This window comes from Euwallacea fornicatus, chromosome 27 (assembly GCF_040115645.1).
Source record: "Euwallacea fornicatus isolate EFF26 chromosome 27, ASM4011564v1, whole genome shotgun sequence".
Classification (NCBI taxonomy): Eukaryota; Metazoa; Arthropoda; class Insecta; order Coleoptera; family Curculionidae; genus Euwallacea; species Euwallacea fornicatus.
Genome location: NC_089567.1, coordinates 2,502,598 through 2,528,701, shown reverse-complemented (window position 1 = coordinate 2,528,701; position 26,104 = coordinate 2,502,598). Strand labels below are relative to the sequence as shown.

The 26,104-nt window shown below is 34.9% G+C and overlaps 1 protein-coding gene across 14 annotated transcripts in view; it reads left to right on the top strand.

The window, feature by feature from the left end:
• rg (rugose) overlaps positions 1-26,104 on the top strand; it is a 677,097-nt gene that overhangs the window by 405,373 nt on the left and 245,620 nt on the right. For 9 of the 14 annotated variants that reach the window (XM_066297054.1, XM_066297046.1, XM_066297045.1 and 6 more), the window contains exons 8-11: positions 12,056-12,175; positions 15,064-15,210; positions 18,119-18,241; positions 23,815-23,955. In XM_066297054.1, the coding sequence (XP_066153151.1) occupies positions 12,056-12,175; positions 15,064-15,210; positions 18,119-18,241; positions 23,815-23,955 (531 nt within the window). The remainder of the gene's footprint in view (positions 1-12,055; positions 12,176-15,063; positions 15,211-18,118; positions 18,242-23,814; positions 23,956-26,104) is intronic. The other 5 variants (XM_066297056.1, XM_066297048.1, XM_066297055.1 and 2 more) reach the window with 2 other exon arrangements.

Here is a 26,104-nt window from a genome sequence, read left to right as displayed (position 1 = left end):
CGCAAATTTAAGTTTCTGATAGTAGTAACTTTACAATAGGGGAGTGATTTAAAACATTTATCCACAATTTTACTGACTTTTTAATTTAACAAATATTCAAAATGTTGCCCTCCTGCTTCCATACAGAAATAGAAGTTTTGTTCGAAACGATCTCGGACGTTTTGAAGCATTTTGTGTGTAATCTTGCGACATTCATCCATGATTTGTTAACGTAAACAATTTAGAGAGTCTGTCTGAGTTTTATAATTTTTACTCTTTGAGTCACTCCATAGAAAAAGATCTAGCGGACATAAATCTGGTTATCTTGCGGACCACTCCATTGATCCTCTTCGGGCAATCCATCTACCAGGAAAAGTTTGGTTTTTCCCATAATTTTTTTTAATGTTAGTTACGAATTGAGAAAACACTATTATTTTTTCAATGTTGGCTTCTTCAACATTTATAACGTTATTTCTCGAAAATTACTGCATCGAATTAAAAAAACTTAATAGCTTTAAAAAGAGACTTCAATGATCTTTAAAATGAGGCATTACTTGACACTTAGTCCCATTTAAGGTTTAAGGGTTGCACCTCCCCCCGCCAAGGGGTTGAAAGTGGTAAGGTTGACAATGGTCGCAAAAGTTTTCCCCCTCGAAGTAAAAATCGACGGATCTCAGCGATTTTTTTTTGGATGGTAAATATGAGAAATCGGTCTTGTTTTGTTGTCATTGGTCCACCCCGTATATATTTTTGGCTGAGTATTTGTACCTGCTAAGGTGATCTCACATAAGAGTCTATTCTAAAATTATCAAAAACAAGTTTTTTATGGGGCACTGCAAGGGTCTACATTTTTTTTTTTTAAACGTCATAGCTTCAAGCCACTGTATCTCAGGCTAAGAAATCTCGAGTAACGAACACAAGCCCAAGAGAAAACTCTATAACGTGAAAAAAATGCTGGTGGTCTCATTTGAAAATATTACATTTTATGACGCGTCGTCTTTTTTGGAACATCCTGTAGGGTTGTCACTAATTTTAATAAATATCTTTATTATTCTCATATAAATCCCTGTAATTGATTTGTTATGAAATCACAAATAAACCCGTAGGGGTCCAAGAAGTTGTTAAGTGAACGCCCTGTATATGCAGATCTTTCTAAAGAAGTATGCAAGTTTTGTATAAAATATGCAAATATAAATACAGCCGTTAGATGCACTATCAGAAAATGCATAGACTCTTTAGCATACACTAACGTAGAAACATCCCTTGTGAAAACAATTTCGAGTGCCCGATCAGATGAAAGAATGAATATATTGTGACATTTAAACCACCATTACGTCCTGAAGAAGTGTTTTTGGGTAAATATCCTTCGTTAGTCGGACTCACCCTAAGCCAGGTTCTTCAAGCAGTATCAGAAGTACCAAACGTCTCATCTGAATGAAAAGGGAAACTGTTTGGACGTGAGTCTAACAGGAGCTAAGCCTTCGTGTTTTTTTTTTCGACTGACAGAACCGAAACTTCTAGTAATTATCCTTTCGATAGGTCAAAGTGTGGGCTTCCGCAAAGTGACCGCAAAGCTAATAATGGACTGGATAATCTCTTTTGAACCACTCTGAGTTCGCAGTTTCAGAGACACTGTTTCGTGTTAAAATAAACAACAACCCGTTCTAATGGTGAGAAAGGTTCATTGATAATACTAATAATTTATGAGATAAACAAGATCTAGAATCTGGAGTAAGATTAGGACAAGGCCGGAATCGATCTACTATACGGTACAAGTAGTCCAGCTAAGCTTCCGTGTCGAAATTCGACCAAAATAATGTTAACGATTAGTGGAAAAGATAAATTAAAAAAATCTATGTAAATGAAGCAGTATCATCAACAGTGGACTAACATATCACCAGCTCCACCTAGGTGTATTTCACGATACTAATACTGCTATCGCAGCACCAGTTCGACGGGGGTCGCTTATGAATGCCCCAGATTGTGCCAACTACGAATGGCCCATATTTGAAAAATGGTTGTTTATTAATTCGTTTCATCAGAAAAACTCTGTTTCGTTCTATATTAGCTTGTATTTTTATTCCGGACACGCTATAACTTTTTAACACATACAATTTTAGTCATAGACAAAATAAACGAAATTTTATTTTTTACAAAGTTCATAATTTTATTTCTAAAATCTGTCAAACGCTGTTCGATGTTGCTGTAGCTGTATTTAGACTTGGTCGAATTCGTTCTAAATACCTTTATTAGGTATGATTATTTTTTTGGTTTTCTATGTAAAAGTATCTGAACGACGACACACAAAACTAAAGTCAAAGAGAACGCTCGTTTGCTAATTCTCAGTAAAGCTTAAAATTTATCTAACAAGTGTGGAAAGTAATATTTTACCCGACGGTGATTGTAATTTGATGCACTTCGACTCATTTGGTCCGACTGAACAATGCGATGTTATTTCTCGAGAAAGAAATCATCTATTATATACAAGGTGAGTCGGGAGGATCGTGCCAAACTTCAGGAGCGTGTTGTACATGAAAAATAAATGTAAAAAAACTCAAATGTTGTTATCCGATTTTCGTTTGTTTACAAGTTATACCGTAAATAAAATTAAAACATAAAGTTTTAAAAAATTATAAATTTCATAAGAAATTCCATAAATTAACTTTTGGATATCATAGTAAATGTTCAAAAATATTGCCATTAACTTCTAAACATTTTCGGCTTCGTCTATGAAGAGCATTCGTTGCGCTCCTGATTGTTTCATGTCTTTCTTTAATAGCAGCTGCAGCATTTCTAATGCGTTGAATTAGTGCATCTTGAGTGTCCACTTTTATTCTGGACACTTCAGTTTTAAACCAACCCCACAAACAATAGTCTAGTGGTGTCAGGTCTGGAGATCTTGGAGGCCAACTAATAGGGCCACCACGACCAATCCAACGTCCAGGAAACGTTTCGTCTAAATGTTGCTTAACCTGTCGAGCAGAATGTGCGGGAGCTCCATCTTGCTGATAGTACATGTGGATTCGGATGTTTAAAGGAACATCCTCAAGAAGTCTCTGCAATTCATTTTGAAGGAAATTCAAGTAGCGTTCTCCCGTGAGGCGATTCTCCAAAATAAAAAGGCCAATTAAATAACTTTCAATCATACCACACCACACGTTTACTGAAAACTTATGTTGAAAATTACTTTCGACTGTTGCGTGAGGATTTTCGTCTGACCATACATGACAATTACGTGTATTATTAATGCCGTCACGGGTGAATGTTGCTTCATCCGTAAAAAGAATGCTTGATACAACACTATGATTGTTATTGATCCATCCACAAAATTCCCTACGTTTAGCATAATCTCCGGGTTGTAAGTGCTGTACTCTCTGTACGTGATATGGATATAAGCCTTGTTCGTGAAATGTGTTTATTACTCTTTTTTGTGGAATGCCCAATTGAGTAGCAACTCTTCGTGAGCTGGTCGTTGTATCTTCTTCTACTAGATCCAGGATATTTTCTACTTCTTCCAAGCTTTGTTCAGTAGATCGTTCAGATGATATGTTGGCATTGGGAAGCTTTCCGGTCTCGCACAAATTGTTGAACACTCGGATAAATACGTTTTTAGAAGGATGTCTTTGATGTGGAAACCGTTGACGATATTCTTCAGCAGCAGCTTTAGCATTCCCATTACAAAAATCATAAACAAACACCATATTTGCATATTCTAAATTTGAATAAATGTTTGGGATCTTGTAACACTTTAATTGAACTCAAAAATAAACATCAAGCAGTGTCAATATCACTAATACCAAAGGTACGTTTATGGTAAATAGAATCCTAGTTAAAAAAAATTATTTACGCTATAACAAACGAAAATCGGATAACAACATTTGAGTTTTTTTACATTTATTTTTCATGTACAACACGCTCCTGAAGTTTGACTTGATCCTCCTGACTCACCCTGTATATTGTTTTAAAAATTGATTCTGCTCAAAAAATGTCTTAAAAAAAACCTGTAATTTCTAGATTTAACTTAGAGGTGGCGACCTACATGGGTGTTTAAAACATACCATACCAAGTTTTAAGAAACCCCCTATAGAGATAAAATACAGAAATATGTTTACAGCAATAACTCTTTTCTTAAATTCATCACACGCTCAAAATTTAGGGATATTTTAGATTTTGTCAATAAATGTTTTTTTACCTTGATATGAACCTTAAACCTACTTATGACAGTTATTTTCATCTCAACTTGTAGAATACCAATCTCAGAGATCTGCATAAAAGACATTTTTCAGATAAGTCTAAAAAACAATTTAAGAGTATGCAGAAATAAATTCTAGTAAAAGAAATTCTTGAAAACTGTTAAAAAAAACATTCAAATTTAAAGTTTAATTTGGGAAGTGTCCTCCTCGTGCATTCATGAGGGTTCTACAATACCTTTTCATATTCGGCATGAGGTTATCCAACTCTTGCTGAGGAATATCATTTCAGACTTGTGGAAGAGTTTGAAATTTCAGTGTTGAAGTTCATTCTGGTTTTGAAGACTTTCTCTGAAGCATATCCCAAACATGTTCAATCGGGTTGAGATCAGGAGATTTCACGGGCCAGTTCAAAACTGAAATATTTTACTCTTCCAGGAAATGTCTAGTGATTCTGGTAAAATCTCTAAGGGCATTTTCATGCATTAAAATAAAATCAGGACTAATGATGTTTCTATATAGAAAGCCAATAGGTTTTAGAACATTCCTAACATAATCGTATGCTGATAAAAAAACGATTTGGGAAAACGAAATTGGTTATGTGACAAAGTGAAATTCCTGCTTATACGATGATTGTGCCTCTTCTGTAGCTGTGAACTTCCTGTATGTTTTGAATTAGTTTTCGTGTACCAGGTGTTCTCCAAACACATACTCTTCGGGAATCTGGATGCAAACCGAATCGAGACTCACCACTAGACAAAATGCTTCACTAATCCGATTTCCATATCATAGGTTCTTGAGCCCATACTAGTCAAGTGAGGAGATTCCAACGGCTTAGAGGTTGGCATCTTCAAGGGCTTTTGGGAGCTAAATTACCTTCTCTCAATTCCCTGTAGATGGTATGTTTTAAAACAGCTAAATTATGACTTCCGTGTAGGTGATTAATTAACTGAGCTGCAGTCACAGTGTTATTTCTTCGAGGTTCTAATTGGACATAACAGTGCTTACGAGGAATGGTCAGTTTTGGCCGACCCAATTTTCTCTCTCCATAACGGATCCAGAGGCAAGAGATTACATTCTAAGTGGTTCCCATGGTATCGGTAACATTACCTTGCAATGGCTCAGCTTCTAGCATTCCTATACCTCGTAACATTTCATTTTCACTTAAATGTCGTTTAGGCATCTTTAAAATAATAAAAACTAAAACGATTTGACAACAATGATCGATCGGAAAGTAACCAAACACCTGCAAAACAATTTTTTTTTTTTGTTAGACTTAATGTTGTTTTTTTATATATTACAAAAAAAATATATACAGGAGTGTTTACAAACAATTTCTATTCACATGTTTAGATTGATAAACATTGCAGGTATCGCAATGCATTGCATACATAATAGTAAAGCAGATAGAGAAAATGTTATTAATAAAAATCTTGAATATTCTTGGATATCGAGCATGTGGGTACATTAGTTTCTTTTTCTTACAAATTATAAATAAACCCTAAATTCCATGAAATTCGGATGATCTTGAATGTATAAGGTGCTGAAATGTGAAAGTTTTTCAATAGCTACTCGAATTAATTCGTTCGTCCGGTTATTATATAACTTCCGGTATTGAAATTTCAGTCCGGAAACATAAATTCCACTACCCAGAGCCAGAATTCAAAAGATTTTACTAAACTTGGTGGAAATCGCCGAAATATTTCGCTGGTAATGTTTGTTTTTGGCTCGGATTTTGGTTTATTCAAATCCCTGATGTTATGAAAGCTAGAAATTATTCCGATAAAATTGCTTCGAAGCTATTTGTGCTACATTAGCCCGTTAAATATCTCAACCAAATTTTGCTGAAATTATGGTTGTTGGTTCTCTACAATCCTCACAGGCCTTCGGAAAAGATCTTTCCTGCTACCGCTATGCAAATCACAACTTTAGTAATTTATTTTGAGATATCAAGAAGAAACCAAATATGTTCTATACGTTTGATATACAGTAGGTCAAAAAAGTATTCATACACCCAGGCGAATGACGTTTATTTACATTTTTTTCTTAACTTAAAAACAATTGAGATAAAAAAATAATTAATCCACACAAACAAGGCACTATTACACTGATTTCCAAAAAAAAAAATTATCAAAAAATTAAAAAATTAACAAATCAAAAAACTGTTTTTTTGTACAAGAAAATCAAAGGAAAATGTCTTCAGGTATGCTTAAAAAAGTATTCATACACTACCGAAAATGAACATTTGTAACTTTAAACAACAATACAATGAAATCATTAATATTTTGTGGGATAACCCTTAACATCAATCACAGCTTGCAAACGACGATTCATTGATTCCACCAAATTACAAGTAATACTTTCAGGTATTTTGGACCATTCGTTTAAAATAATATTCTTTAGTTGTTCTTTACTTGAAATTTCCATTTTCCTAATCTGCCTTTCCAAGTTTTTCCATAAATGCTCAATAGGATTGAGGAGATCGGGAGATTGGGGAGGTGTTTTTAATAAATGAGGAGTGTTATACAGGGTGTCCCACAAGCGTTTCATTATATTTCAGTGGGTAATAGTACATTGAAAAATAATATGACTCCCTATGTAAACCACATTCCAATAATGCTTCGTTAAGAAGATACAGGGTGTTAAACTTTACTTAAAAAATCTAACTTTTATTGATATATTCAAAACCGTTTGAGATATGTAAGTGAAATTTGGCATGTTTTGAGAGTTAATGTAGACGCATTTATTTATGCAAAAGGGCTATTTTTCGTTTCACCAGTGACGTGCGTACGGACACCTCTCAGCACATTTTTAAAGAAAAACATGGTGCGCCACTGCTTTTTATCAAAATAAAAATTATTTTTAGAAGTTTAATTTCATTTAGAAGAAAAATGCTCACTTGACTCTTTTTCGTCCGACGTATCGTTTGCCAGTAAAAAATTGAATACCGTCTATATGCACGATATTCTCTAAATGGTTTTAATAATATTAAGTTTGTTTTAAATATTATTTATTTGCTATAACATTATAGAAATTGTTCAAATTGGTGGCCATTTTGTTCAATACATAATTGAGCTCGCCTGTTCATTGATACTCTGATACGTTGAAATATTCCAGGTGTGTTTTAAGTTTAACATCCTGTATCTTCTTAATGAAGCATTATTGGAATATGGTTTATATAGGGAGTCATATTATTTTTCAATGTACTATTACCCACTGAAATATAATGAAACACTTGTGGGACACCGTGTATAGCAACCATTCCTGAACTAATTCCGATGAATGCTTTGGATCATTGTCTTGCTGGAAGTAGAATCCTTCAGCTAGTCCAAGCTTTTCAGCACTGTTTTTTAAATTGGCCTCCAAGATATCTTTATACATGAATCTATCCATGTTTCCTTCAATAAAAGCCAAATTACCCACACCATTTGCTGCCATACATCCCCAGATCATTATGTTTCCACCGCCATGTTTAACTGTCGCTTTCAAATTGCTCAAATTCTTCAATCTTTCACCAGGTTTTCTCCATACCATCTTGGCACCATCTGATCCGAATATGTTGAATTTACTCTCATCAGAGAATATCACTTGTTTGCAAAACTCTATTGGCTTATTAATATGTTCTAAAGTGAACGCAACTCTTCTCTTTCTATTCACTTTATTTATCCACGGCTTTTTGGCTGCTCTTCTCCCATGGAATCTCATTCTCCTTCCCTCCATGTGATACCTAATAGTTTCAGGATGGATTTGTTGTCCAGTGGTCTCTTCTAGTTGTGAAGCGAGGTATGGTGCGCTTACACTGGGATTCTTTTTAATTTCATGGAGAATGTAGTTCTCATTTCGTTGAGTTATTTTTTTTGGCCTTCCACAGCATCTTAAATTTGCCACCGACCTAGTTGATTTATATTTTTGTATTATGTACTGAATAGTAGGATAGCTTATTCCAACGGATTTTTCTATTTTTCTATAAGATTTTCCTTCCTGATGATATTTGATTATTAACTTTTTGATATCTTCACTAATTTCTTTTCCTCTTCGGCCCATAGTTATTATTTTTAAATTCACTTTGCACTAACTTGGTTTAAAATGAACTAGTAAATACTTATCGCAAATAAATGGAATTTATAAACAAGAAACTTAATAAAAAAAGGACCAGAATGTTTGTGTATGAATACTTTTTTGGGCATACCTGAAGACATTTTCCTTTGATTTTCTTGTACAAAGAAACAGTTTTTTGATCATTTTTTTTTAGAAATCAGTGTAATAGCGCCTTATTTGTGTGGATTAATTATTTTTTTATCTCAATTGTTTTTAAGTTAAGAAAAAAATGTAAATAAACGTCATTCGCCTGGGTGTATGAATACTTTTTTGACATACTGTAGTTTGCCAATTTTTTCAAAATTTTGTTTTTGAATAACGCCACTCGCACAAGTAGGAATCGTGAGAGGCGCGAAATCGCGCATTATTCTCGGTTAAAACTAACTAAGAATCATTTTTACCATTTACTAAGCGATCGGAGGAGCTTTATTCTTATTCTTAAGCATTAAACCCCAGTTTAAGTTTTAAGGCCAGCACGAAATTCGATTCAGCTGAAGCAGAACTGGCACTTGAACCATCCCATGGGAATGCACTGACAGAGATTACGCACTATTACTTTTAGAGACTGCAATGGGGTGCTTTAAGTACCAATTGTGATTTAGCTGAACCGACTTTCATGCAATTGAACCTAACAAAGTCTGAAGAATTAGTTATAGATTGCTCTAATGCTATGAAACCGATCGCTATGAATAGTGTTAGAGCAGAAATTGTGCATACCATGAGCGAAATAATTAATAGTTTTTTGCAACTTTAAAATTTACTCTTACACAAATTTCTTTTGCAGTAGAACTCGGCTAGAGCGAGTCTTGAAGGGCATCTACTTGTTGTTCGCTATATATGGAGGGTTGTTATAGGCGACCCAGGAAAAAAACTTGTTTCATTCGAAATTTCTGTTTTAACCAAATATCAAATTATGCAATTTTTCATTGCAGCAAAAATTAGAAAAAAGAAGCAAGAAAATTGGAAAAAACAAAAATCTTGAGTAAAATCGAAGTTTAGCTACAACAGAAGTTAGCAATTTAATTCTGCACCTTGGGGTTTTTCAATATCTTTTCAGTTATTTTGTTATGCAAAAGATCTGTTGCGTTTAAAAAGTTTTCGTTTTTAAATAAGTCGTCTCTACTTAATATTTACGATCTTCAAAGGTGAAATGGCCCTTTGCGCTCCGAGAATTTAAACATTATGATTCCTGTCAATTTCCTCCTTAGCACTCGAACAGTTTTCGTACAATCATAGGCAGTTGCTTGAACAATGTCAATATCATTAAGAAATTCCGCAATTTCCATATGTTCATCAGAATCAGAGACGTGCTGGTTTTTTGGCCCATTCGCATAAATTCACCGCAGCATCTTCCGGCGGTTCGTTATAACCGAATGTTCAGGTTAGTTCAGGTTAGGTCAGTCCAAGTTTGTTGCAATCGATTGAAAATTAGCTTTATGAAAAACTGGACGAGCCTTTGTTGTTCGTTCGTGATAACTGAGTGTTCGTTATAGCCGAGTTCCACTGCATATGGAACTTTAATTATGTCCTATACGTATGAAGCGAATTATCCATTTTTTTTATTTGATTCGGGGATAGACGCAAATACAGGACGTATGAGAGCCAGAATTTCACGCTATTTTCAATTAAAACTAACTGAAAATAAAATTCATAACTTAAAAAAGGTTCGGAAAAAAACCCTTAGGAACGTTTCCATGGCAAATGTATCAACATCTTTAACGCCTAGAAAAAAATTTACTGAACTGAAGTGTATGAAATGTTAAAATTACCTCATTGCAATTACCGCAAATGACAATTTTTAACATGATTTATGTCAGCATTTTAATAGGCTAGTTCAGACTACGATTTTAATAAATTTTTAAATGAATCTACTATTAAAATAATGGCACGAATCATATTAAAAATTGTCATACCTCAGCGTTTTAGGCGAGGAATTCTTAGAGTGTTCCACCTATTTTATATATTGACTTTAGTTCTGTCAATTTTCGTTTTTATAAGAATTTTTCTTCAGTCCTTAAGATGGTGAGAGATTTCTCACCGATGCTTTAACGAAGACTTCCATTCGAGCCTTTAGCAAAGGTTGAATGTTATTCTCAGTTAGCTTTAATTAACAATGATACACTGACTTTCAACAAAAACCGCAACACCAAGAAGAACGCATTGTATGTACTTGAAATTTTCGTATGATTTTGGACTTGTAAAGAGAAAAAAATGATAAAAATTTCAAGTTCCTATTTTAATGCGATATGAAGTTTTTCTTTACTTTTTTATCTGTGACGATCGTTCTTTTTGCAATTTTTTTACAGGCGGATAGCGATAAAGGTATTATTGTTAGTACCATATGGAATGTGTGGTAGTGCAAAATGCCTCGTGTACGCCAAAATAAAGTTTATCGGCAGTTAACTCCCTTTGAAAGGGGAAGAATTGTTGGTATGCATGAGGCAGGTTCACCTTTCCGCGAATTTGCACGTACATTGGATTGAAATGCATCAACAGTGCTAAGAGCTTGGAGGGATTGGTCTAACGAAGGGTCAGTAAATCGTCATCGTGGTAGTGGCCTTCCAAGAATGACGAATCGACGCGAAGACCGGCGACTTCGTCGTTCAGTGACAGGCGTCCCGTTTGGAACAATTCTGTCTCTTGGTGCTAACTGGGTAGCTACCCTAAATCGAAGGGTCTCCCTTAGTACGATGTATCGCAGAATTCGAAGTTTTGGACTAAATTCATATCGTCCTATGCGTCGGCGTCCATTATCACGAAACCACAGGGTGGTACGACTGGAGTGGTATCGTCTGAGAGTGCAATGGGTGGATGAGTGAATGGGTGGATGAGAGCCGATTTTGTTTATGACGATCTGATGGACGGTTACGTGTTAGAAGGCGCAGAGGAGAGCGATTAAATTTGGACTTTTTGTAAAGACGTCATTCTGGTTTAACACCAGGTGTCATGGTTTGGGGTGCCATCCAGTATGGTAGTCGGTCTCCTCTTGTTTTCATTTATGATAGATTAAATGCTCAGAGGTACATTAATAGTGTCTTAGAACCGAGTCTTGTACCATATATGCACGACCATCCTGGAAGCACATTTCAACAGGATAATGCGCGACCACATGTAGCCAACGATACTTTGAGGTATTTGGAAGTTGAAAATTTGGATACTTTGCCTTGGCCAGCTCGGTCTCCAGATTTGTCCCCAATAGAGCATGTATAGGATATAATGGGTCGGAGACTCTAACGTTTAGCTCGCCCTCCAGAGACCATAGATGAACTCCGTGAGCAGGTGCAGATTGCCCGGGATACAATACCACAGGAAGATATTGACAATTTAATTTTAAGCATGCCACGTCGCTTACAGGAATGTATTAATTTAAGACGATTATTATTAAATTATTGTTAAATTTTTTCACTTATTCACAATAATTTTCTTCTGATATTTTGATCGTTTTTATCTATTACCCGACCCAAGGTAATGTCAGAATTTCAAACGTGTACGATGTGTTCTTCTTGGTGTTGCGGTTTTTTTGAAAGTCGTTGTATATCATTCTACTCCTCTAACAATCCCTGCTGGCGCATGAATAAGATAAAAGAAAAAAATACCAAGACTAAATGATGGCTATGGCAAAAGTCAACTGATTTTCCTGTCGTTAACAAACGGTTTCGGCGACATTGTTAAACTTTTTTCATTTGATTGTTCAGTATTAGTGTAAAGTTGAACTTCTCCTGGTTTGACTAACCAGCCAGAATGTTACTGTTTGTAATTAACTAATGTCAACGTAACTTTCCTTTCAGTGGTACATGCTGGCTATCGTATACATTTACAATCGCTGGACGAAAAGTGAGATAAAATGTTTCGTCAACGGACAATTAGCTTCCAACACGGAAATGGCTTGGTTCGTTTCCACTAATGACGTAAGTAAATTAAAATCGTACATCCAAGTTTTTGTTTGCCTTCTAGTCTCTCTGGATGTGTGTTCGGTATGTTTGCCGCTTGTTTGGCAATTTACCGCACATTCAGCTTCGAAGTTCATCATTTGATGATTCAGACAGGATGGGTTTCAGTTACTAAATGAGGCACATTTTCTGAGGGTCGTATTTTCAGCCAACTCTTTACACAGCATAGTTTATCCTTATACTTTTGAAGTCATTTAATCCCGTACGTCCAGGAAAATCATCAAAAACGGCTCTAAATCAAATAACTGAAAACTCCACGTTCAAATTCGAAAAAACTGCCACCCTACATAAAATGAATTCTTTGTTTTAAGAGTAAATTTAAACCAGATCGGTTCTGTTGTTCTTTAATTGTTGAGCTGGCGTTTAAAGAGCCAAACATATACAGGGTGTCTCATTAACTGTATTATTAGGCGATATCTCCATTGTGGTTAGAGATATTCAAATGTGTTATGGGGACAAATTGTCTGGTTTTATGTACAGACATTATGTGGTCGGGTTTTAGTGTTTGTACTACTTCCGGTTAGACCGGAAGTCGATGTCAATTTCTTCATTTTAAACGCAACCCCCTGTATATTTTCGCATTTTTAGATTTTACACATTAAAGTGATTAAATAATTCGTAAGTCTCTCTATTCCTAAACTTTACTTTTAATTGCAATATACGATTTTTAACTGCGTAGAGCTCAGAAGCACACCTGTAATTTCATTTATACCCTTTTTGTACATTTTGTTGCAACATCATTTATAAAACTTTCAACTATTTCAATAGTTAACATAAATTTTGTTAATCATCACTAACGTAAATTTGATAAAATTTCAATATTGCAAACTAAATAAACATTAATTTTCAGAGGAACTTCCACTTAAACATTCCAAAACCGTTTCCTTTATTACTCACAGCAAAATTCGGTTTCCATGGTAATGACTAAGCACCTGACTGCTTCTGTTGACTACGATATTTTGCATATTGCAGGTCATGCTGCTTGCAAAGCTCAAAAAATATATTTTGAATTATTTTTACTTGAAATTAAACGTTGCAAATTTGATTAAAAATGGTTAATCATTACGTAAACATGTCATATATACAGGGTGGTCATTTAGTGCGGACTCGGAAGATTACGGCTAAACAATTTAATATTTTGAATTTTTTTTTTTTGCGTTATATAGAACTCGATTATGGGTACTTTCTAAAATTGTTTTCGTTTTATACAGGGTGTTCTAAATAAGTGAAAAATATCAAAGTTATGTTTTTTTAAATAAGACACCCCATATTTTATTACTCGAAATATAACCATAGCAACTGATATAAAAAGTAATAAAATTGGCTACCTTTTCTTAAATCTTATTTCTCGAAGAAAACCTGTACATTTAGGTATAGGAAGGTGTAACGATTTTTGATTAGTCATATATTTATCTCTTATTTCGAGTAATCAAATATGGGGTGTTCTATTTAAATTAAGCAAGTTATTTCCTTTCAAAAAGCATGCAATTTTCATGTTATTTTTTGGACGCACTGTATGAGATATTTCAATTTCAATAATTCTGGCATAAAATACGTCTCATATCTAAGGTTTGGTATGAATTTCGATTTACTCCAGTTTAAACTTCCTTCAAAACAAAGTTTTTAAAATTGCATGATTTTATTAAAAAAACTTAATTATTTCGAAATTCTTAAGAATTAGGACAAGTAAACCTTATTGAAACTTACATTTATTTTTCTCAAGAAATCTAAAACGACATTAATATATGGGGTGTCTTTTTAAAAAAAAAACATAACTTTGATATTTTTCATTTATTTAGAACACCCTGTATAAAACGAAAACAATTTTAGAATGTACCCATAATCGAGTTCCATATAACGCAAAAAAAATAAATTCAAAATATTAAATTGTTTAGCCGTAATCTTCCGAGACCGCACTAAATGACCACCCTGTATATTACACGCGTGTTTCCGAGCTCTATGCCGCCAAAAAGCGCATATGACATTTAAACGTAAGGTCTAGGAATAGGGAGAACTAATAATGATTTAATCACGTTAATGTGTGGAATTTAAAAATGCAAAAATATATAGGATGTTCTATTTGAAATAAGGAAATTGATATTGAGTTCCGGTATAACCGGAAGTAGTGGAAACATTAGCTTTACCACATAATGCGTTTCACCAAAGCGAACAATTTCTCCCCTAAATATTTTCGAGTATCTCTAACTACAACGAAGATATAGTCTTGCGACAGAGTTACTGAAACTCCCTGTATGTAGTCGACTTCACACTAAATTAGTTTTTCGGTTGTAAAAACTTGTATAAATAACCCTGAAGAACAAGCAATAAATTTCATAAATAATTTGCTTTTTCTTGCTCGTTTAATAATTGTTGGAAATGAGTGAAGAGACACATTTATCTCATGCAGTATTCCTTATCTTGAAGACGCACAAAAGTGATTGATCAACGACGGGAAATCCGACAACTGGCAGTATTTCACTTCAAATGGCAACCATTGGCGCAAACGTGCCTCATCTGAATGATAGGTGTTTCGTAGTACAGGTTATCGAAAGTTTGCGCTAATGGCCGCAATTTGACATGTACTATCTCCAGTTTTCGAATTCCTCAGTGTTAATAAATCACTCTATAAAACAAGACACAAATTTATCCAAAATCAGTGCTGCTTACTGTGTACTATCGCGCAATTATAATGGCAAACTATTGCTAGGTCAAGTCTCAGCTGCACTACCATAGCCTATTAATTCCATACGCAAGCACCAGCTGAATTTCACATTCAAACGTAACTAACTGAACTTCCTGCGTTAGAACTTCTCATGCGTTAAAAATTCGTATCAATTATTCCACAGCCATTCGACAAATGTTACATCGGAGCCACGCCAGAACTGGACGAGGAACGAATATTCTGTGGCCAAATGTCCGCCATTTACCTCTTCAGTGAAGCATTGACCACTCACCAAATCTGTGCTATGCATAGGTTAGGTCCAGGTTACAAGGTAATAAATATTATAAACTACTTTAAATATGTAAGTTTTTTTTTTTAATTAAAATATACACGGTGCGTAAAGTAAAACGAAACAGCTGTTTTTTCGGTTGATTAAGAAGTTATGCAAAAATGCTCGGACATGTCAACTTTCATATTCAGAGGGAAGGTTTGTAATTAGATACTTAAGGTGATTTCCTTCACTCCCTAGGCAGGGGAAAAACCACCATTACAATTTTGAATAGCAAAAGGGGTCGAATGATACATAAAATTAGAGGTTTTTTGAAGGGCTCTATGGTGATACCAACACTTCGTACTTTGCAACAACCGTTAAATAATAAATTATTTATTTCTGTATGAACATTGCTATAATGCATAAAACACAAAAACGTTTAAGTCATTTATTCAAAACGTTGTCCGTCAGTTTCCTCCCATTGAAACAAGTTTACTTCGAAACTCTCCCGCACCTTCTGGAGTATTTCGGGACCTATTTGGCGGCATTCGTTGACAACGCATTCTCGCGGTACTTTCAAGGTATCTGAAGGAGTGGCATAAACTTTTAATTTAAGACAATTCCATAAAAAAAAATCTAATGGGGTCAAGTCTGGAAATTTAGTGGGCCATTGAATTGCAACCCTTCTGCCTATCCAATGACGAGAGAAATTTTCATTCTAAATTGCCGAGCCGGTAATGAGTAGTGCGGTGATGCACCATCTTGTTGAGATGGGAAATGATTGTCGCAATAATTTTGAGCAAGATCTATGAACTGGGGATAAGCCCCCTCTGGGGATAAGACGCCCAACAACAACTGTAGATACAAAAATGATCTGGTAATGTGATCCGCAAAAATACTCGCCCAAACGTTTAGTTTTTGAAGGTCTCCGGTGTGCCCTTCATGCTTGCAAAACCTGTTTCTTCCGAAAAACAGATGTTGAAAAGGAAATTTTTATTTTTAGTTGCTCTTTGGCTCGTGAGTCCACAAAATTGTAAGGGACGGGCCAAATTATTCCTCATTTAATTCTTGTACAAGTTCAATTTTGTAGAAGGAAAATTTATGTGTTATTAAGACTCTCTGGATGTTAGTTGCACTTATTCCAGTGGGAATCGACAATTTTCTGGTACTAAATGTTGGATCTTAAGCAGTTTGTCCTAAAACCTCCACCTCCACAGCTTCATTTCAAAGCGAGGGTGCACATGTTTTTCTTTATTAACAACCGTACTAGTTTCTCTAAACTTCGCTACTACTTCCAATGCATACTTTCGGCTCATATGCTTGTCCCCCTGACGTTGGTTAAACAGATTAGCTGTTTGGTCTCCACATTTTCTATTTACAAAAAACAATCCAATCATCTCAGTCTTCTCTGCAATCAAAGAAAACAATTTTAATAATAAATTAGCACGCCAAACTAACATACAAAAATATCTCTTCTATATACTTACGAACAGAACCGTACCGATCATTTTTTCTTCATACCAGTGTTAGAGCAAAAACATTAAACTGTTGTTATTGTTGTTGTCTCAGGACCAAAATTTGATCCACTCCTCCAGGTGTGTTGGAAGTATTGCGAGAACTCATTGTCTATGAATGCCACCAAATGAACTCCGAAATACTCCGGAAGGTCCGACAGCATATCAAAGCAAACTAGTTTCACTGCCATAAAGTTAACGGACAGCGTTTTGAATAATTAATTTAAATGTTTTTGACCCTTTATGTATCACATTAGTTTTCATACAAGAATAAACTCTTTACTTGTCAATGTTTGTTTCTAAGCGTGAACTTTGCGTATCACCATGAAGCCACTTAAAAAACCTTTAATTCGATGTATCACTTGATCCCTTTGACCATTTAAAATTCTAGGGGTGGTTCTTCCCCTGCGTAGAGAGCGAAGGAAATAACCGTCAATTTCTAATAAAAAGCTTTCCCCCTCCATGCTAGAATTGACGTGTCCGAGTATATTTGCATAACTTCTTCATGGGCCGGGAAAACAGTTCTATTTCGCTTAGTTGGCGCATCCTGTATAGAGGGTGAGTCTTAAGTAATGGGACAGACCAACGATGGATTTATGTCATAAAAATAACGCAATATAGCTAAATTCATGTTATGCCAAAAGTTGAAAATAACTGAGATACAGGGTGCCAAAGTTGAAAAATTAAATCAAATTTTCTTTAATATCTCTGGAACAGTTCGGGCTAATTTCACGAAATTTCTTATATAGGGGTTTTTGGAGATGATCAATTCAAATTTATCGACGATTTCGGTGTATCTTCTAGAGGGTGCCACAATCGACAATTAGGAGTCATTTAAGCCATTTAAATTTTTTTTCTCCCACGGCGTATGTCATTTTGTCCTCATAAAATTTGTTCCCCTACCTTTTCCAGTTAAAAAAGTTATACCTTATTGGTGTCGCTAGGAGCAACGGTTTTCGAGAAATTCAATTAAATAACTTAAATTCCCATTTTTTCTACTTGTTGACATGTACCAACATAATTTTTTTGTATTAGTTTAAGTCGTACTTTAAAATCAAAAAAGCAATAATTTTGAAAAAATCGTTGAGAATGTAAAGAATTATTTTGGATGCTACAAAATGGCATAAACATTTTAGCTAAAACCAAATTATCACGAGAAAAAAGTGCTGTAACCGCACTTTTAAAAAAATATTTCATTTGAACACGAAATTCTCTAAAACTGTTTTAATCTCAAAACCTCCATAAAAAAATTTGAGGACCCAGTGGTGAGCATTAAATCAGGAACATACTCCGAAACACTGTTGGTCTTTGGGTTGTTTGATTTAGTAGAGAGGGTTATTGAAATTTTGGATCCATCAAATAAGCGAAGGTTTGATATCGGAATTTCATTACATAACTTATTTATATTAGGGATTCGGCTCTGAACGAGCTGATGTCGGTTTGATGTGTTTCAGAGTCAATTTCGTTTCGATAATGAGTGCAACATAAATCTACCAGACAATCACAGAAGGGTGAGTGATAGTAATGAGGATAATTCACAAAGCATGGTTATTGTTACCCAGGCAGATGCACGAATAGTAAGCATTTTTTTTTTCCAATATTTTTAAGTATATATTTTAGAGTGTATATCGGCTTGTTCATGTTTAATTTTTTTTTTAAGTTGATTTAATTCGGTTCCAACTCTTTCAAAAACTGGCATCAAAAACATAAAAGTACAGTTGTGTGAAAATACCTTTATGAACAAAAATTTACTCTCTTTATTAATTCAGAACTCAGAGAGACAGTTGCCTGCATTTTTCATATTATAGCTACCCGGTAAATATCGATATTAAAACATGAATGTTCTGGCAAATCTCGTTTTTGCGAGAGCTTCGAGTTTTTAATTAAAAATATTTCAGGATTAATTTGAAATTCTCATTTGTGCTCAATATGGAATATTACTTTTTCATATAATATTTTTCCGGATGTAGTTTAATTTAATTTCTTAAAAAATTTCCACTAAGCTTGTTGTTCTTCAATATTCTAGGCTGCCAGTTTTATTAAATCCTTGTTTTGACTACCGTTGGACCGCTTCAGTGAGGAAGACGTAAAAGTATTAAATCATTACGAATATACATTCCCCCTTTTTTTATTTTTAATAAGTATTTTCAAACACAGTTTTTTTCAGTAATGAAAGCATGAACGATGCAGATATGTAGAGGAAAAATGCCTTTAAAATTGACTTTGTCCTTACCATTAATTAGCAAACAGTTTAACCTTTAAAAATAACAGCAGAACTCTATTCCACTCTATAGATACAAAAAGAATTTATGTTGAGAGTTTGTTTCCACCCCGAATATTGTCAATTCTGAATACATTTCAAAGTTAAATTGCTTTATTTAGAATATCAAGGAGAGTACGAACCCACTTTGATAATGATTTTGGCGATTTCGAAAACAACTCAATACGAAAGACCCTCAGCTAGCATTTTTAAGACTTTTGAAACTTGAAACGAAAAACAACAGTACAGAAATTTCGAAATTTTAACGAAAATTTCAAAATATGTACCTATTTTTCGGCAGTTTCAAAATTTTGAAAAGGATTCGTTTAAGCCTCGTATTAAAATTTTTCGCCGATCAAGGTTACTTTAAAGTAAGTAGTTCATTCAAACCTTTGGATATTTTGATTAGTCAAATCCTCAATCTGCATGAAGAATATTACGATATCAAATTATCTTATGGTATTTCTTTTGTTGTGCGCATGATTAAATGACGTTATTTAAATTTCAGTGCTTGAGCTTTCTTTCAGTTTAATTTATCTAATTATACAGGGTAGCTGAAAGGTATACTTACAAAATCCTGCCACTTGTTCCTTTCTTTAAATGAGCTTTTAGTATTTTTATTTTTATTCAAAATTAAATTTACTTCTAACTTAATAAACTAAAACAGATTTCGCACAAAAGAATGGTACGTACGATTTCAAAATGGTGATAGTCTAAAACGTTCAAGCGAGTGTGGTTTTTATCTTTCTTCTGTTTAGACCGTGATCACTAAGCTCTCTTCTATGACATCAATTAAGATACGAGAGAGAGTTAAATGAAAACCTCAAAAACGATATTAAACTTAATTTACTGAAACAATGTCAAAAATGAATATCTAAATTTTCAATGTAGTCCTCCAATTGTGTTCAGTACAGCTTCCTCATCGTTCTGGAATAGCTCGAATACCCAAAGCCAAAAAATCTTTTGATAGTGTGCACAGCAACTCATTAACCACCGGAATTACTTCATCATTAGTTTGAAATTTCTTCCCACCTAAAGACCTGAAGCTTCTTTAAGGCAACCAAATACATGATAATCGCTGGGTGCGAGGTTAGATGAATATACAGGATGTGGTAGATATTCAACTTTCAAATTTTGAGTGGCTGCGGGAAGTATGTGATCCTGCATTATCATGTTGCAAAAGATACCATTAGTCAGATATCCTCGGTTTTTGTTCTGATAGCAGGTTTGAGTCGGTTTTTCAGAAGTACTGAGTAACACTAGTAATGGTATCTCCAGAAGACATGTAGTCTTCTAAAATTACCCCTTTAGCATCCCAAAACAGGGTCAACATAATCTTTCTTGCCGAGAGTTGGGTGCGCAATATTTTCGGTTTTGGTGAAGAAGCACTAAGCCATTCTTTTCTTGAGAATTTGGCTTCAGGTTGATGATAGTGCACTCAGGACTCATCTCCAGTAACAACCCTTATAAGAAAAGCATTTCCTTCCGTTTCATACTGACACAAGAATCCCTCAAAAGCATCAACATTTTGTTGTTTCAATTCTGGAGTCAATTGCTTCGGCACCCATCTCGCTGATACCTTATGGAACTGAAGAACGTCGTGCATAATGTGGTGTACCGAAATAAGGCACATGTTTGAAATTTCAACTATTTCATTAAAAATAACACGATGATTTTCTTTGTCTAACACTTTAACTGCTAAAATGGAGTCAAGTTAGACAACACGATCTGTTTGACTAGATCTGAAAGAAACGGCTACGCAAGTCAATTTGTCGCTCCATTCATGGACTTGCTGCAACGATGAATATGAATTTGCATCCTGCAACTTCATTCTACGGTAAACATTAATAGGTCTTCACTTCGCAAAAAACGAATAAAAAAACACATTTCCTCCTTAGTGCAATGCTCTAGTGAAGTCGCCATTTTGAAACAGTCACTTTGTCAACAGTTTAATTTGTTTCTACGTCTTGATTATTTCTAGCCCTTTTGCGCCTCAAAAATAATACAGTGTGTCGCATTTAAGATGAACACACCCCCATATTTATGCTATTTGAAGATAATACAGATTTTAATTTGTCCATATTTATACAGTTTGATGAGTCACATTTTTTAACATGTTCGTCTGATATCTGAACAGTAAATTCAGTCTACAACAAATTCATGAACAAGGTTAATTTTTGATATTTTCCTTCACGTTAGAGATATCGAAAAAAATGATTAGGAAAAGATGCTCCAAATGTTATCTTAACTCTATGTACCGAGTTTTAAGACAAAATTCGCTTTTGTAATTTTTTTGATCGTCTTGGTCTCATACCAAATTATTCCAAATTTACTTTTTAATTTAATAATAATAGAGCCATGGTAAATATAATAATAATACCACACAAGTGTTAAATATCAGTTGGATTAAACAATGAGTATGTTGCGTTAAGTGCTAGTTAGTGACCACAGCATTAAAACGCCATTGACTTTAAGAGAAAAAATATAAATAATCCGGTTGTTTGGTTATCATGCTCTTAGTAGCAGGAAAGTTGCTGCGGAGTTTAATCTGAAACATTCCCAACGCGTTTCCATTCCTCATAGAAGAGCAGCCGCTCTCAATGTTCTTTTCAATGAAACTTTCAGTGATATTAAAATTATTATAACTAAAACGTTAAAAAAAATGTTTAATCGAATTTTGTAATGAAAATCGGTATATGGAGTTAAAGTAATATTCTGATCACCACATCAAAGACAGCTCACCAACAATAATGACTGGCGGACACACGACTAAACCAAGGAATGACGTGAAGTATTTGGGAATAACAATAGACAATAAACTAAAATTTACGAAACACGTACGAAATATTCGAGTAGAAATCATAAAAAGGGCAAAACACTTCCGAACACTGACATGCAAAGACAAAGGGATTAGTATGGAAAACGCCATAAAAATATACAAAACCATATGCAGACCACTATTGGCCTACGGGCACGTACTGAGGGCAAATGCAACAGAAAAAACAAGCAAACACATGCAGACTACAGAACAGATTGCGCTAAGACTAATCACAAAACTAAGACACCCCGAAAACCCGTTACACAACCCACCCAACCAATTACTGTATGAACGCACAAACATGATAAGAATAACAGAAAGACTACGACAACTACAGAACAGATGGAAAAAGAACACCAACAACTCAACTATACTGAGCCCACTGTGCTTAACAAGACAGACAAGACAATCCCGCCTCCTTTTCCCTTCGAGCACCCTTTGGGAGCACTTTCAGATATAATGTGACAGTATTTAGTCACCAAAAGATTACCATTGTATCACAGGCAGAAAGACCTAACAGGTCGATAGCCTATTTTTGAGGAAATAAAGATTGTTTATATATAGAGGGTGAGTCGGGAGGATCGTGCCAAACTTCAGGAGCGTGTTGTACATGAAAAATAAATGTAAAAAAACTCAAATGTTGTTATCCGATTTTCGTTTGTTTACAAGTTATAGCATAAATAAAATTAAAACATAAAGGTTAAGCAACATTTAGACGAAACGTTTCCTGGACGTTGGATTGGTTGTGGTGGCCCTATTAGTTGGCCTCCAAGGTCTCCAGACCTGACACCACTAGACTATTGTTTGTGGGGTTCGTTTAAAACTGAAGTGTACAGAGTAAAAGTGGACACTCAAGATGCACTAATTCAACGCATTAGAAATGCTGCAGCTGCTATTAAAGAAAGACATGAGACAATCAGGTGCGCAACGAATGCTCTTCATAGACGAAGCCGAAAATGTTTAGAAGTTAATGGCAATATTTTTGAACATTTACTATGATATCCAAACGTTAATTTATGGAATTTCTTATGAAATGTATAAATTTTTTAAATTTTATGTTTTAATTTTATTTATGGTATAACTTGTAAACAAACGAAAATCGGATAACAACATTTGAGTTTTTTTACATTTATTTTTCATGTACAACACGCTCCTGAAGTTTGGCACGATCCTCCCGACTCACCCTGTATATAAATATATATAATATTCTGACAACTTTCTCTAATAATTTTTTCGATACCTCTAACGCGGGACAAACTATCGAGAACTGACCCTGTTCGTGTACTTGTACTAGGCTGAGTTATAATATAGCTCATCAATCTGTATGTCTCTGGAAAAGTTCAAATCTCTATTCCTTCAAATAACAAAAATATGGGGGTGTTTTCGTCTTATTGCGACACACCACATTTTCCCGAATTTATATCATGTAATTCCCGTGTTTTTTTTGCGGGGGAAGAAGGGTCTTTTAAGGTGTTCATTTGACTTTGCCTCGTATCTACAACACTTAACATCAGGCGGGTTAATTCACGTTTGTGAATGTAACCATATGAATCATTTGATGTTGCTCAATTACAACTGAACGTTCCAATCCAATTGACGCATTCTTAATTACATTCGACAAACCTGAATTACACTTGACACTTTCTAAATCATGATTGACTAATCTACGATTGTTTACACTGAATTACACTTGACAAACCATAATTACTTTTAACGCATTCCGAATTACAATTGAAAATGATGCAGTTTGGGATGAAATTCCGAGTCATCTCACTCTCATATCAGTGCAAATGGTAACAAAAAGTGATATACATTTGACGCTCTCTGAATTACGCTAAAATGCTTTCTGGATTACTGGTGGAAATTGTATAGTCTTTATAGGAATATTCCTCAAAGCAAGATTAGCTAAATCGCTTATTTTCTCATTCAAGAAACAGGCAGGATTTTGTAATCCTCATATGGAATTTTCCGGTATACTGTTTCAAAATTTTCTTATTCGTGGCAATATGTATTGTGCATGTGCGGAATTTGTAAGTATCAAATATTATGTTGCGCATTTTACCACATTTTAGGTTTTGTACGACGGAAAACTTTCCAGTGCCATCGTATTTATGTACAATCCAGTAGCAACCGATACCCAGTTATGTTTGCAATCTGCCCCCAAAGGCAATTTATCCTATTTCGTCCACACACCTCATGCGCTCATGTTGCAGGTAAGTGCGAATATCATTAATTTGAGTAGCACAACTATAAATTATCCACCACGAACTTCGCTTTTTGATTTTAATTAATCAAATATTCCGCCATTCTCTTCGTTTTCGTCTCATAATCGAGTTACGATTCTAATTGCATTTTACCGATCTCTCATGCTTCAAAAGCGCGGAAGAGAAAAAGAGTGTTAAAAGAAGAGTTCTTTTGATTATACATCAAACGACAGTGATTAATCCGCTCTAGCTTTAAGCGCCGCTTTCGGATTGGATCTATTCATGCGACGTAAAAAATGTGCAAACAGGGAGCACAATCCTAAACGTATTTTTGCTAAACTGCTTTCAACGGGTCGAATAAGGAAGAAGCTTAAATTCATCAGAAAGCCGGGTAAATCTGCTATTGTTTCATTAAATGCGAACCGCGTAAAGATAACAAATATTTTTATTTCGGTAAATTCTTTAGTATCGTGCCTTTATTTAAGAGATTAATTTAATAGTGCATTGGGTTGTTCGATAATTAATGTCGTTTTATTCTCATAGATGGCTTAATTTATACACGTCGAGTAATAGTGATCTTGTCGCTTGTATGCCATTTTAAAGGTTATGTTTTAGACTTTTCTCGATCGAAAATTGAACGTGATCAGTAAACAAGAAGTTGTTTAAAATTAAAGTTGAAGATGGACGATCGAAGTGAGCGTCATCGACACATTCTATTATTTCACTTTCGAAAGGGCAAAAATGCAGTACAAGCTCAGAAGAAATTGTGTGAAGTTTATGGTGAGACTTGCCTTACCGAACGCCAGCGCCAGCGTTGGTTTTCTCGCTTTCGTTCCGGAAATTTTAACGTCCAAGATGCACCACACACTGGACGCCCAATCGCCATTGATAACGATCAAATAAAGGCCTTAATCGAAGCTAATCGGAGTATGACAACTCGAGAGATAGCAGAAAAGGTGAACATATCAAATTCAACCGTTTCTCTGCATTTAAAAAAGCTTGGGTACGTTAGCAAATTTGACGTTTGGGTTCCTCACGAATTGAAGAAAATTCACCTCATCCATCGCATTAACATACGAGATTCTTTGCTGAATCCTAACCAAAACGACCCACTTCTAAGAAGAGTCATAACGGGTGATGAAAAATGGATTGTGTACGATAACGTAGTCCGAAAACGATCATGGACCAAAAAAGATAAACCTGCGCAATCGACATCCAAAGCCAATATTCATCAAAAGAAGATTTTGCTATCTGTGTGGTGGGATTACCAAGGTATTCTTTATTTGGAACTGCTTCCGAGAAACCAAACTATTGATTCGAATGTTTACTGTCGTCAGCAATCGGAATTGAACGAAGAAATAAAAAAAAAACGTCCTGAACCTGCCAATCGCAAAGGGGTACTGTTCCATCATGATAACGTTAGACCCCATACGTCTTTAATAATGCGTCAAAAATTATTGGAACTAAATCAGGAACTGATACCTCATCCACCATATAGTCCTGACTTGGCGCCATCAGATTATTATTTATTTCGTTCTCTTCAAAATCATTTGAATGATAAAAATTTCGATTCTGATCAAGCCGTTAAAGATGAGTCAAATCAATTTTTTACATCTAAAAATCAAGGCTTTTTCGAACGCGGAATTTTCTAACTTGCCGAAAAATGGCGAAAGCTCATCCATCAAGATGGCCACTACCAGGTCTATAAATATGAAACCGGAATTTGCCTCCAAATATCCCTAGTGGTCAATATAGGTACTACCTTATCGTGTTATTAGGGTACTACATCTCTTATTTACATCTGAGAATGATTTTCAAATCATAACAATACAGGTTCAATACTGCAGTACAGTTCTTAATAGCTTTGAGCATGTCCAATTTTGTGCCTACAAATTACGATTTGCGGATAGCATTGATTTTCTGTTAACACTTGAAAAAAACGGCTGCAGATTCACATCGTATGCTTGTTGAAGCTTACGGTGAACATGCCCTTGGAAAATCACAGTGCTATGAGCAGTTTAAAAAATTCAAAAGTGGCAATTTTGACCACAATAACGAAGAGCGTGGAACACCACCGAAAAAGTTTGAAGACGGCGAGTTGCAAGCTTTGTTAGATGAAGACGATACTCAAACGTAACAACAATTAGCGAACCAATTA